The 14441-nt window shown below is 40.7% G+C and overlaps 1 protein-coding gene across 1 annotated transcript in view; it reads right to left on the bottom strand.

Annotated features, from left to right (window-relative positions):
- Positions 1-7408: 7408 nt before the first annotated feature.
- CNGB3 (cyclic nucleotide gated channel subunit beta 3) overlaps positions 7409-14441 on the bottom strand; it is a 53677-nt gene continuing 46644 nt past the window's right edge. Inside the window, exons 15-18 of the mRNA XM_072851163.1 lie at positions 12666-12812; positions 8744-9008; positions 8556-8608; positions 7409-7640 (exon numbers count right to left, since the gene is read on the bottom strand). Of these exons, the coding sequence (XP_072707264.1) occupies positions 7409-7640; positions 8556-8608; positions 8744-9008; positions 12666-12812 (697 nt within the window). The remainder of the gene's footprint in view (positions 7641-8555; positions 8609-8743; positions 9009-12665; positions 12813-14441) is intronic.

The following is a 14441-nucleotide window of genomic DNA, read 5'->3' as shown; positions in this document are numbered from 1 at the left end:
TTCAGTTACTTTTGTGGGGATCAGCACTGAGGACTGCAGTTTCTCAGTGATCATAAAACCATCCTGAAATGAAAAAGAGGGTATATCCCTACCAAGCAGGTAAAAGTTTGTATATGCTTCAACAAATTTGGAATACTTCAGGCTTCTATGTCTATTGAGCCACCATAACAAAATTTTGTCATAGGAGTTTCATAATTAGACGAGTGCCAGAACAGAGTGTAAAGGCCCTCCTTGCATGCCTACTTCACATTTGCCACTTCAGTGCCTTTGGCCAATGCCTGGGATTCAGGGCTGTGTGAACATGAGCCAAACAAGTCATTAAAGTATATATTCTTTTATATTATGCAGTCTCTTAAGGTAGTACAGGAATAACTAGGGTGAATTAAGGTAAACCTCTAACATCTCAGAAGAATACTATTGGCCTTTGAGGCTACTACTCTAAAGGCTGTAAGATGTGTTTCAGTGTGTACTGTGCTGGAAAACAGGAACTCCAGATTTTATTTTGGTTGGGGTTTTGTTTGGTTTTTGTTTTGTTTTGGTTTGGTTTTTTTCCATAAAACAGTCATGACTATCAATTTTCAAGGGCTTTTTGTGAAGTGGGAATTCACTTCCCAGTTAGAAAGTTTTGTCTGATTTATAACTGCATATTTTCAAGCAAAGACAGTTCTTGAAAATGCTACCGAATTTATATTGGTTTTGTCATATTTTGAATTATGCTTCTTTTTCATGAGCTCACTAATGAAAAGCGCCTGCAAAAAACCCAATCTTCCCTCTTCCCTCCCAGTAGGAATCATAGAATCGTTTAGGTTGGAAAAGACCTTTAAGATCATAGAGTCCCACCGTTAACCTTGCACTGCCAGCTCCACCACTAAACCATGTTCCTAAGCACCACATCTACCTGTCTTTTAAATACGTCCAGGGATGGTGACTCCACCGCTTCCCTGGGCAGCCTGTTCCAATGCTTGACAACTCTTTCCGTGAAGAAATTTTTTGCTAATATCCAATCTAAACCACCCCTGGTGCAACTTGAGGCCATTTTGTCTTATTCCATTGCTTGTTCCTTGGGAGAGGAGACTGACCCCCACCTCGCTACACCCTCCTTTCAGGTAGCTGTGGAGAGCGAGAAGGTCTCCCCTCAGCCTCCTTTTCTCCAGGCTAAACAACCCCAGTTCCCTCAGCTGCTCCTCATAAGACTTGTGCTCTAGACCCTTCACCAGCTGCGTTGCCTTCTTTGGACACGCTCCAGCACCTCAATGTCTCTCTTGTAGTGAGGGGCCCAAAACTGAACACAGTATTCGAGGTGCGGTCTCACCAGTGCCGAGTACAGGGGGACAATCACTTCCCTAGTCCTGCTGGCCACACTATTTCTGGTTCAAGCCAGGATGCTATTTCCTTCTTGACATAAGAAAGTCTTCAAGCTCTAATCCTGTAATTGTATTGCGTTTCTCTAGAGCAAACAGTATCTAGTTTATTTTCTTGGCTTGAGTTTTCTCTTCACCAGTTACACCAACTGTAAATCATGTTGTGTTTGCTTATTGGACAGATGAAGCTTTCTTATCTCCTAGTTGCATACTGCTTGCTGAGGATCTTTTCTGATCCTGTCAGCATGTGTAACATAAGTGGATGTAAAGGTCTCATTTATCACTTCCAAAAGGCCCATCTTGAACATTAATTTTGCAGTTTCACATTTGAAGTGGTTTAGAGTTAGACATCCAAGTGATCTGATTTTGGATGGTCTAGCTGTAACATGTAAGAACAGAATGGACTAGCAGTAAATTTAGCATCCATGGGCACTCAAGATTGCACCAGGTCGTAGTGTATGTGACTTTGTGACTTTTTTTAGTTGCTGGACATGCTCTGTGTGGTTTTAGTGTTTTGGTTTTTTTTCCATACATGTATGACCTTGTCAAAAATCTGAATTCACACTAACATTAATGAGTGAAAGATATATGTATTGAGGTTGTCTTACTCAACCTGTAAAACATACCAAATGTTTTCTAGACAGTTGGCTAATTATCAATCATGAATGAATGTGTTATTCTCCACTCCATTTTCTTTGGTGGAAGGGGGTCCTAAATAGTTTCAGTAGTGGAATACTAAGGAAGAGTTCTAACCTGATTTGTGTGTGTGTTTATATAAAAATCTACAGTCAGCTTTTTATCAGTGTAGTGCAAATGTGTTACTACTTTATACATAAATTATAATGACGTGTCATGCCAGGTATGAAACACAAAATATTAAGATCAAGGAAGTAGTTATAATGAACCTAAATCACACTGCTGTAAACTGATATTGTATATTTTGGAACAGTAAACTGTTTCACAGCTACATGCTCCATGTACAGAGATAACGGGATGCAATATTAATGCTTTGTCTAGGTTCATTGACGTGGGTGAGTACTGCTGGTAGGAGTACAGGATACTACTGAAGTTCCTCTGAGCTCTCTGCCAAAAATACAATGCTGCATCTGAGTTCTGTTAGCAATTCTGTTTTAAGTTGCCATGGAAGTGCATTTAAATGCATTTAAATATGTTAATAGCTGCTATTATACTAAATATCTGGTGCATATAAAATACATCAATCCTTTTGTCTGTATGCTATACATAAATTCTGAGTTTCTACAGTAGAGAATTCATTATCTCGTATTGGAAAAGTGCCCCCATGTTCCTCAAGCTTAGAGAATTAAATAGCATATTAATGACACCTACTTCTCAATGTGCCCTATTCTGTGTAAAAGAAAAGTGTTTCAGACCTGACAGCGACAAGAACCATTTTCCTGGTATAACTTCTCTTAGAGGTATGCAGCTAACAGCCCGTTGGAAAATTTGGGAACTTCCAAGTTAGGCTGAAGCAATATTCTGAGTCAAGGAATGCAGCAGGTTGCGAGTCAAGGGGGAGGGGAGTTATTTTGTTGGTTTTGCCATTTTTTGTTTGTTTATTTTTACATATAAAAATGCCTTACTAGCTTGAAGGTGACAAAGCAAAATATTGTCAAAGTTTTGTAAAGTTAATGTGCTTGTAGGTCACTTGCACCACCTTGTGATAAAAATGATGTATAGCAGTCTTCATAATCAGATGCTTTTTGCTGTTTAATGGTCGTAATATATACATATGTACAGCAGAGAAGTAACCTGTAACCATAATTTTTTACTTTCCCATGTATTTCAGTTCTGATGAAGTTAACTGATTTACAATGCCTATGCATTAAAAATATAATTTCAGTATACTGTTCTTCTGTTATATTTTTGTATTCAGCATTTTCTGTGTAATGATAAATGCTGCTTTTGCAGTTCCTGTGATGAGTAGTCCACAGGCTGAACAGCTCAGACTTATAACAAGTTATTATCAGATGAGAGGAAAAATGCTTTTCGCTCAGTGGTTACGAATGTGCAGTGTATATTTCATAAACCATCATGTGCAGGATTTTAGCAAGGAGATACTCTGAAATTGGATGGTTTTAGCAGTGACTGTTTCATGCTCGTTGCCATGTTAGAGTTCTCCCATGCATGCTTATTTCATACAATTACTACCAGGTTTTACCAAAGAATTTCCAAATCTTTTTTTCAGAACAGTGTCTACATTTGAAGTAGAGAGGCATGGAGATGTGGTTATTTTTAGTTTTCAAATACATTGTCCTACTCCACCCTTCAGTTTCTTGATATTCAAGTATAGTTGAGTCTGAGATGCTTTACTGGGAAACTGAGAGATAGTAGAGACATGGCATTGCAGTGGAGTGTGATACCATACAGAAACTTAGTGAGGTTTGATACTGGAAGTTGCATCTTCTAAGTGCTCTAGAGTAATTCACTCAACTTCTCCACCAGATTCATCCACAGGGTAGAATTAGTTCCTGAAAGGTTTTAATACATCTTACAAAAAGAGTGGGTCTTAACCTTTCTTGTGTTGTTTCTTCTGGTGAAAACTCTATAGTTGCAGCTTGGATTCCTGGACCGTTCCTGCCCCTTCCCACCCATAAAAATGGAGGAATTCTGGGGAGGGGAAAATAGTCCCATAACAGAAAAGTAGGATACCATAGAATTGTTTAGGTTGGAAAAGACCTTTAAGATCATCAAGTCCAACCATTAACCTAGCACTGCCAAGTCCACCACTAAACCATGTCCCTAAGCACCTCATCTACACGTCTTTTAAATACATCCAGGGATGGTGATTCAACCAATTCCCTGGGCAGCCTGTTCCAATGCTTGACAACCCTTTCAGTGAAAAATTTTTTCCTAATACCCAATCTAAACCTCCCCTGGCGCAACTTGAGGCCATTTCCTCTCATCCTATGGCTTGTTCCTTGGGAGAGGAGACTGACCTCCACCTCGCTACAACCTCCTTTCAGGCAGTTGTAGAGAGCGAGAAGGTCTCCCCTGAGCCTCCGCTTCTCCAGGCTCAACAACCCCAGTTCCCTCAGCTGCTCCTCATAAGACTTGTGCTCCAGACCCAGAGAAAACCAGATGGGTGTTACTTCTGTGTGGCCATGACCTCCTACAGATACTGACATTTCTCTTCTTTCATTCTGGGTCTAAGGAACTCAAGAGCTGTGTATATATTAGTAACTTTGCAGACAGAATTGACAAGCTTTCCTGCAATCCTGAGCTGTTAAGAGCTGTAGCAAAGCAGCAACTTGTGGGATGCTCTGTTGCTGCAGTGTAATGCTTGCTGCTGCAGTCTCAGCCCTTACTTTGTAATATATGTCAGTGTGTGATTGACAAACTTAAATATGCCCACAGTGAAAATGTTTGAAGTTACCTGGCAGCATTTGTGTAGGCAGAAGGGGATCGGATCTTTTGCAATGAGAAAGCTTTACTCGTTAATATCAAAATGTTAAAATATGGGGGTTTATGTGGTTTTGCCCCCTTCCATAATGTTTTGACAACTCTCTCTGGATAAAAAGATGCAAGAACCATATATTGTAATGAATTCACAGATCATTATTATTCACAGAAGGCCTCATTTGTGAAGCAGTTCTGCAATATTTCTAATTTTGTGATTGTATTGAGACATTCCTGGATGTACAATAGATGAATAATTCTTTATGATGCATCTTAGCATTTTCTACCTCTGTTGTGACATCCTTTTTCTTACATACCAAATAACAAGTAACATACAAATAAAGACGGTTCTTCCCATACAGCAGTTAAACCTTGACCTCACTGCTAATGTGACAGAACGTTCTTTTTGAGAGAGATTTGGTTTTTGGTCATGTCAGAGGATGTGTGGAATATACAACATGGAATTCAGTCATCCAGCTTTTACTCGGGCAAAGCTCCCATTGATTCTGGTTGGGCTGCCAGCTTTGCCTGTGATTAGAGAAGTTCAAAGGCTTTAAAGAACAGGGCTACAGAATGCATAGCCCTCAGGATCTTGTATAGTCTGCAAAGTGAATGTTTAATTTTGGCATGGTGCCTTCCTTGGTTGGCTGGTCAGCTGTGACACCTGCCCTTACGATTTTTTGGCTTGGCCTCTGCGTAATGGTTTTAGTTCCCAGAATTGTTCATCCAGAGGCGACTGAAAGTGGATAGGGAGAGAGAGGAGATGCAAACCCATAGAAGAGAAAGAAGTAATTGATAATTAAGCTTAAAACACAGCTTCAGCCTTTTGTTTAATATTGAATCCCTTTCTGTGATGAGTTGATGCAGAAGATCGCCAGTGTGGGAGCTCCTTGTTAGGAAGCTGTGTCCCTCTTGGCTGCAGTGCTCATAAAGGATTTCCTTCAGTTCACAGGTTACGATGTCGCTCAGCCCCCGTAAGGCACGGGGCTCACTTTGCGCCATCAGTCCAGGTCTGTGATGGAAGTGAACAACTGGAGCATTGGTTGAAACTATGCATCACAGAGCCAGAAGGTGTAAATCCTGCTTTTTATAAAATAGCCTTTATTTTTAAAGTGGCCAGTTTAGATACCAAAATTCTTCAAAGTTAGGCAGTATCAAGTGCTTGCTCTTTAGAGAGCATTATTAATGCCAACCCCCTTGAGAAGATCAAACATGTAATATTAATGCCAACCCCCTTAAGAAGATCAAACGTGTAAATAGGCAGCCCGAAGTTAAAGGTCAGCCCTGGGGTGGGGGGGAAATATCTAAGTCTTTGCCATGTTTATTCACCAGAGTCAAAGACCACTGGAGTCGATGTTCGTGCTTTCAAAAGGCTGGCAATAATTCTGCAATGTGTTTCCCCCTTGTGTATTTCACGATTTTATCTTTTGACAATGGTTTTGTTTTGTAGCCCTCTCTCCCAACTTAAAACACAGCATCACAGCTTTCTGCAATGAGCCACGCTGGTATTGTGGTTGAACCCCAGCCAGTAACTAAGCCCCACACAGCCACTCACTCACTCCCCCTTGATGGTATGGGGGAGAGAATCAGAAGAGTAAAAGTGAGAAAACTCATGGGTTGAGATAAAGACAGTTTAATAGGTAAAGCAAAAGCTGTATACACAAGCAAAGCAAAACAAGGAATTAATTCACTATTTCCCATCAGCAGGCAGGTGTTCAGCCATCTCCAGGAAAGCAGGGCTCCATCATGTGTAACGGTTACTTAGGAAAACAAACACCATCACTCCAAACGTCCCCCCTTCCTTCTTCTTCCCCCAGCTTTATATGCTGAGCATGACGCCATATGGTCTGGAATAGCCCTTTGGTCAGTTGGGGTCAGCTGTCCCAGCTGTGTCCCCTCCCAGCTTCTTGTGCACCCCCAGCCTACTTGTGGGTGGGGGGGGGTGAGAAGCAGAAAAGGCCTTGACTCTGTGTAAGCACTGCTCAGCAATAATGAAAACATCCCTGTATTATCAACACTGTTTCCAGCACAAATCCAAAACATAGCCCCATACTAGCTACTGTGAAGAAAATTAACTCTATCCCAGCCAAAACCAGCACAGCTGGTCACAAAAGTAGGTCACTGATTAGAATTATAAGGGGAGGAGAAAGAAGAATCGAAAGAAACATAAGTAACCTCAGCAAGAGTAGGGCAGTAATGAGAAAAAGGATAACTATGGGAAACCAGAAAAGAAAATAGAAAAGAACACATAAAAAAATTAAGAGCAAACTGAACAACAGGAACAGCAATAAGACAGCGAGGATAAACAGGAGAGGGAAGAGGAGAAGCAGGAACAAGACAGAGTAAGAGATAAGGGAGAGCATGGATCAAACAAGAAACAAGTGGTCCTGAAATACAATCCGAGCTCTAATTCCTATTACACGAGAAGTTCTCTCTTCAGGCTCAAGGTTAAGAGGTAAGTGTAAATAATGTGTCCAGTTGTCTCAGGAGAGGAGGAAGAGAAGAAGAGGAGCTGGGGTAGATTTTTCTCGAGTAGTCTCTACTTTTAATCTTTTGTACCCAAAAGCAAAGTCACGCTAGCCCCCTGAATTCAGCAAGACAACAGATGGGACCACAGCCCAAAGCACCATCTATTTCTTTTTTTTCTCTTTAACTTCAACTTTAAGGATCTCTCCTTCTCCTGCCTTGGGGGATGGAGACATACTAATGATCAGAGACTCGTTAGTGGTTCCTCTGTGCATAACTGCAGGTGGTTTAGGCTTAGCGTCTGCATTTGGCTCTTCCTTTTGTGCAGGGGGTGCAGATGAGGCTGCGGGCTCCACAGGTTTCTTCTCCTCTTGTTCAGGCTTATTCTCTTCTTCAGCTTGAGTTTCCTAGAAACAAAAATTTGTGTGTATATTCTAGTGCTGCAGAAGAAATTCAGGAAGTAGTTCTATTCCCTATATGCAGTGGAAAGGCACAGCATGGATACTGTGATTAATGGTATGCAACGTATGTAAATTTGTATTTAGATGCTGAAAATTGGTTTCTAAATGAAAAATGCATTTTCAGAATCCGAATGTCAACATAAAACATAGGAAAAGCTTGTGGATAGTGATAGTATCTGCTGCTTATTAATACAGCAGGATGAAACAGGCATGTTTTGGGTCACACAACCCTTCTTTAGGTCTTACCTTCCTTTATGTACTTACACTAATACTAGAAAGAAAGAGTGTTATGTAGATCTTGACATGTTGCCCAGTGTCCCAGTTCCTTGGCCAAGCCTATTTACTATTAAGTTCACAAATACACATTAAAGTGAGCAATGTTTCTGTTCCAGTCATAGTGTTGTAGTCATTTGTGTAAGCAAAGTTCTTTATTTAACTTAAAAAAAAACCAACAACCCCTGCCAGTTCAGCTATAAAGACAGAAAAGAATTCTGCCACCTTTGGGTAAATACGTAGAACTGAGCAGGTTCTTACTAACGTTAACCTTTCTCAGAACAGAGTATAATGTGGGAGTTATTTTTCATCAACTAAAATAACAGTTTTCTGATAAGTGCAATATATTAGAGATTTAATCAGTTTTAGCTGTGTGGGCTAAACTTTAAATTTTGTCTTCAGGATTTGTGACAACCAGGGATCTGACTTTGAATTGGAGAGTTCACCGTGTGCTTGAGTCAGCTGGATCAGATTACTGTGTTAGGATATTTCTGTATTTACTGCTGTTTACATAAAATTAGAATATCAGATGCCCTTAGGGTCTTTGTAAAATCTATTTTATCCTTTCTTTGAGGATTTCTGTTTGCTTGCTTTTTTCCTTGATTTTTCTTTGCTTTTGTTTTCTCTGCTCTGCATCAAGTCCAGGTCCAAAAAGATTTGAGCCAAAATTTAGTATTAGTGTTTACAGAGATTAAGTACAGTGATTATACCTCAGCTACTGGGAGTTTTTGCCATTGATTGCAGTAAGTCTACATTTTCATCTACTCTGTTTGCCCAGGCCCTCCCAGTATCTTTCCTGTTTCCCTCTTCAGCACCTGGAATTACGTCCTCTATTTTCCATGGCATTACCTGAATGTGTTGTTCTCTCTTCAGCTGCAGCAGCCTAGCAAGGCCTTCTTTTCCTTTACCTCCAAGCATCGCTCTAAACAATTTTGGAGTTTCCTGTTTCTTTGCCAACAGACTGACCAAGCCCTGTGGTTGTTTTACTGGTGGTCCTGGAGCAGGTTTCCCCTTCTCCTTCAGCAGCACCCTGGAGACAGGAAGAAATGAGAACATGCAGCAGTGCTGTGAAACTGAGCAAAGTTCCTGCAAAGCTAAAATGTCACATTTGTGGATGAAAATCTGGCAACTTTTCCAGTAATTTTTTTTTTGTCCCCGGTCCAGTGGCAAAAGCACAGCTGGAAAGGGTAAGGGTTTTACCCTAGGCTGTGGTAGAGTTGGAGGCTACTGTTCTAATTTGGAGTTAGAATCATAGAATCATTTAGGTTGGAAAAGACCTTTAAGATCATCAAGTCCCACCGTTAACCTAGCACTGCCAAGTCCACTGCTAAACCATGTCCCTAAGCACCACATCTACATGTCTTTTAAATACCTCCAGGCATGGTGACTCAACCACTTCCCTGGGCAGCCTGTTCCAATGCTTGACAACCCTTTTGGTGAAGAAATTTTTCCTGATATCCAATCTAAACCTCCCCTGGTGCAACTTGAGGCCATTTCCTCTTGTTCTATCGCTTGTTCCTTGGGAGAGGAGACCAACCCCCACCTTGCTACAACCTCCTTTCAGGCAGTTGTAGAGAGCGATAAGGTCTCCCCTCAGCCTCCTTTTCTCCAGGCTAAACAACCCCAGCTCCCTCAGCCGCTCCTCATCAGACTTGTGCTCTAGACCCTTCACCAGCTTCGTTGCCCTTCTCTGGACACGCTCCAGCACCTCAATGTCTCTCTTGTAGGGAGGGGCCCAAAACTGAACACAGTATTCGAGGTGCGGCTTCACCAGTGCCGAGTACAGGGGCACGATCACTTCCCTAGTCCTGCTGGCCACACTATTTCTGGTTGGCCTTCTTGGCCACCTGGGCACACTGCTGGCTCATATTCAGCTGGCTGTCAACCAACAGCCCCAGGTCCTTCTCTGCCTGGCAGCTTTCCAGCCACTCTTCCCCAAGCCTGTAGCGTTGCATGGGGTTGCTGTGACCCAAGTGCAGGACCCGGCACTGAGCCTTGCCTAATCTCATACAACCGGCCTTGGCCCATTGATCCAGCCTGTCCAGATCCTTCTGTAGAGCCTTCCTCCCCTCAAGCAGATCAACACGCCTGCCCAGCTTGGTGTTGTCTGCAAACTTACTGAAGGTGCACTCGATCCCTTCATCCAGATCATTGGTAAAGATATTAAACAGAACTGGCCCCAGTACTGAGCCCTGGGGAACACCACTTTTGACCGGCCGCCAACTGGGTTTAACTCCATTCACCACCAGTCTTTGGGCCTGGCCATCCAGCCAGTTTTTACCCAGCAAAGAATACATTCATCCACGCCATGAGCAGACAATTGCTTACCCATATCCTGGAGAATAAACAAGTGCACACTCAAATTAAGGTGTCGCAAATCAGATGAGAGTTTTATAAGGTGAGAAGTAGTGTGGAGGGAGACACATGCCTCATACCTGAGGTGGAAGTCTCTTACCTGGCCTTCTGGATGCAAATTCAGAGAGAGCATTTAGTGCTCAATTTGGAGTCTAGCTGATGCTTGTGGAAGTAATAGTTTACCAGACTAACTCAGTATGGCTCATCTCTCATAGGTCAGGTTAGATTGTGGTACTTATTTTTGGTCTTCTTCAGTAGAAGAAGATACCCTGAAGATATAAAAATTACTGCCAATCATGTGGCAGACTAGATTTTCGCACCCTTCTGTAGCTGTACTGATTTGCAACCATAACAACAAGAAGTGAGAATAAATGATGAGGGTAAAGATTAGATGACAGTTCCAAGATAGATGGAACCAGTGAAAAGCAGAGGGTTCCCATGCTTTCAGTTTCTATTAGGTTACAGTACAGTTTTCAAGGCAACTTTTCTATCCTTGCAAAAGCCCTGACTTAAGGCTTTTTATGAACAAGGACTATACTTGTAGTCTGAAGTACAGTAAATCCCATAATACTATAATTTCCTCCAGCATCTTGTACTTTGTAACTTTGGGAATTTCAGAAGTGAAGATTTTACTTTTTTTAAGTTTTATTGTCATGAATTTAAAAAGTACACTTCAGCAGCTTGCATGGGTTTATTATGTAAAGACCATACAGTGACTATCAGGCAGGTTATAATAGAACAAATTTCTTGCTTGAATAACTCCTTTGGGTTTATTTCAAGGAGCCCTTTAAAGGTGTGGGATGGCCAATGCAATCCTACAGAGAACTCTAACATGGAGCAGAGCAACTGATAACTTGATTCCAAAACTGAACATAACTGCAATCTTTATCAAAACAGTGCACAAATCTCCTGTTGGTGCCTAGTTTTTCTAGAGACCATACATAGAGCACAGGAGTTTTGGAAGAGTTAGTGGATGCCTAGACAGGTGAGCAGAATACATGGCCTCCAGCACAGGGCAGGTACTGCGTATCTTTAAAATTAAACAAGATATGCTGTATCTAGGCTGATATCTAGAGAGGGCTTTGGGCCCAAATGGGAGTGCAAATATGAAGGATGGATGATTATTATCCATCTATCTGGAGGCTATTTGGAGGAAGCAGAATTTAATGGCTTGGCAGGATATGATTAGGGTGGGCAAGAAAGTGGAGAAGGTAGTGTGGGACAGATAGACAGCAATAACAAGTAATGATGGTCATACAACTGTTTAGAAAGAAGCTGGGGAAAAGTCAGGACGCATAAACGCTGGGGACCATCAGTCAGTGGATTTGTTCCACCTTTCTACCTGTTGATGCTGGTTTTGAAAATTGGGCAATCAGCCCATTCTGTGTCTAGGTTCCTTATTCCTCAGGGACGTGATGATTCTCAGGATACTGTCATTTGACAACCAGGGCTGTTGAAACATGCTGAATACAACCATCTGCTAGCACTTCCCTAAACAAAATGTCACTCCTGTGCTATGTTTAGTCTTCTCTGGTGGAATTTCAGTTCTGGGAGCAACCTTCCAACCTTTGATAGCAATGCAAGGCAACAGCTGAGAACAATAAGAGTGCTGAAGTATACTAATAATGACAAACTGTTTCATGTATTTGGACCTATTACAAGGTAGCAAGGTACTCATTTTGTCATAATTTTATGACAAAATCCAACAACATTTTGCCCTTTCAAAGCTGGAGCAATGGTTAGCAAGTTACAGCCAAAGCAAGATGAAAAGCAGTTTGGGTTTGAAATCCCATTTCAGAATCCTTTTGAACAAAATGCACACCTCTCTAATCTGTGTACTTCCATCTTGTTGGGCCTTTAAATCAACTCCTAACTACTGCTGAAGGTTTTGGAAATGCATACAAGTCTGTGCGTGCATTTTGGAAGTGCATACCTTGTCTGTGCAAGTGTATCTCTGTAGAATTAATTGTGGGTGTTCAGTTGCATCTTTGAAAACCTACTCCTTAACTGACATCTGTCCTGCAGGTTCTTTCTTTACTGTGTAAGGAGTCCTGATATGCATCTGTATCTCCTATTTGTTTTGTTACCTTAAATATAATGGAGAAGGCAACTACATTCAGGACTTCATTCTACTTACCACATTTCCACAACCCGTGGAATCCCTGCCAAGACCATGACTTCCACTAGGTACTACCAGGCAAATCTGACCTCTAAATACAAATGTGTTTACATCTGTTACTCTTTCAAGAAAGGAATGCAAATCTGTCTAGAAGCCACAACTGTCCATTCTGCAGCTAAATAGTGTGATTTAAAAACTCTTATTAGGACATACTTTGCTTTCTTCATGAGAAGTTTTTCTGAGTCAGGATAGTGCACCAAGATTTCATTGAGTGTTTTCTTGTCCAGAATGAAAAGGTTGGCAAAACCATGAGCCACCACGTTGGCAGTCCTTCGATTTCCTCCACCTGCAGCTAATAGGCTGGAATGAAAATAAACATCATCAGTCACATCGTTACTTGCCCTAGTGAGGAATCTCTTTGCTGGTGGTTCTGCATTAAAGTCATCGTAAAGCTCACTTACGTACCCAACTGTTCTACCTGATGTTCTGTAAAGTCCCTTTACAGCTTGGATTAGAAATATCTTCTTGCCTCAGGAAGGCAAATTGTCACTACTGGTCAGGCATATGTAGATGCTAAGGACTGTGAAAAGTCTTGCTAGACAGAGACATTTCTCCCCAGAGACACCCACTCCAAGGACTGCATTTGTTTTAGTCCTCATGTGAACTTGGCATGTCCTCAGTTTTATTGTTGAAAATGATTTACATCAGAAGTAGAGCAGCACAAGTCCGTATTATTGAAAGAGTTATTTACAATGAATGAATGATTCTCCAAGCATTTTAATTTTCCTGAGTGAATAACTTCTGTGGGACTCTGGTTTTCAGTTTTCTCACATACCACATCTCACGTTTGAATGTTGGCAAGTTGAATATTATGGATTAGGAAGGTCTTTCAAGCTGACAGTTACAAATGTGTCTGCCAGAAAAAGAAGGCTATTTTGTTTTGAAAGTAAGGCATTAGACCAGTTTAGCAAGCAGCAGTTGCCCATAGGAAGGATATTCACATAAAAATTAGGTGTTGTGCAAATAAAAATTAAATTGCTCATTTTGCATTAAGCAAATGAAATGAAGAGACTTCACTTCTCAGCTGTGGTGATAAGCAAGAGACGTTGCATTTTGCTCTTAGTACTAAAATTGCTTTATCACTGTATTCAAGGAGATCTATCCTAAAATTTGTCCCTCAAATATTTCCCAGTGAGTTAATATTTTTAGAGAATATTTAGTCATTTCTAAATTTAAAAAGTTATTAATAAAAGATAGTCTGGAACCCATAAAACATGAATTAATACTTATCCAGAATGTTAATCAAGGATATATAAATATTGGTTTTAATATTAAATATATTTCTAGAACATACTTATAAATATTAGATCATACAGATAATACCTTGTATTTGATTTATAAAGGATAGTATGAGACTTCTGCAACTGTGTGTACAAGGCTATTTTTACACACAGACACACACACACACACACTCTTTTTCTGCAACCCAAGATAGCAATCAATATATGAACTCAAGCTGAAAATGCAGTATATCATCTTCTTTTTAAACAATTCTGTACAATTCCTCAGAGAGAATAAAACCATTTGCACAATAAGAAAAGCAGCTACAGAAAATTGCAAACAGCTTTTGAGTTCTGATGAATCACTTCTCAACAAGTCATTGAACGATCATTTTCAGGCTTTCCTAACAGAAAGCTCATTTTATCGAGACAGACTAGGACTAAAAAGATCAACTTTTTCATTATGGCGATGATGTGAGGTGAATTTTACAAGTAAGGCAGTCCTTGCTCAAACAGAATAATCTTTGACTAAGGACAGCGTTATGGACTTCATCATTGAATCTGTTTTGGCTAGTGTGCTAAGAGTTACATGATTGACCAAATTGTAAAAAATAACTACATTTGCCTTGCAATGGTTCTTGATAATGTAATATCTATATTAATAGAGAAATTTCCTTTTTTTACCTTACATTTTTTACTCCAGTTGCTA

This window comes from Ciconia boyciana, chromosome 2, assembly GCF_034638445.1.
Source record: "Ciconia boyciana chromosome 2, ASM3463844v1, whole genome shotgun sequence".
In the NCBI taxonomy this organism is placed as follows: domain Eukaryota; kingdom Metazoa; phylum Chordata; class Aves; order Ciconiiformes; family Ciconiidae; genus Ciconia; species Ciconia boyciana.
Note: the sequence above shows the minus strand (reverse complement) of the source record. Positions and strands in the feature narration are given on the sequence as shown.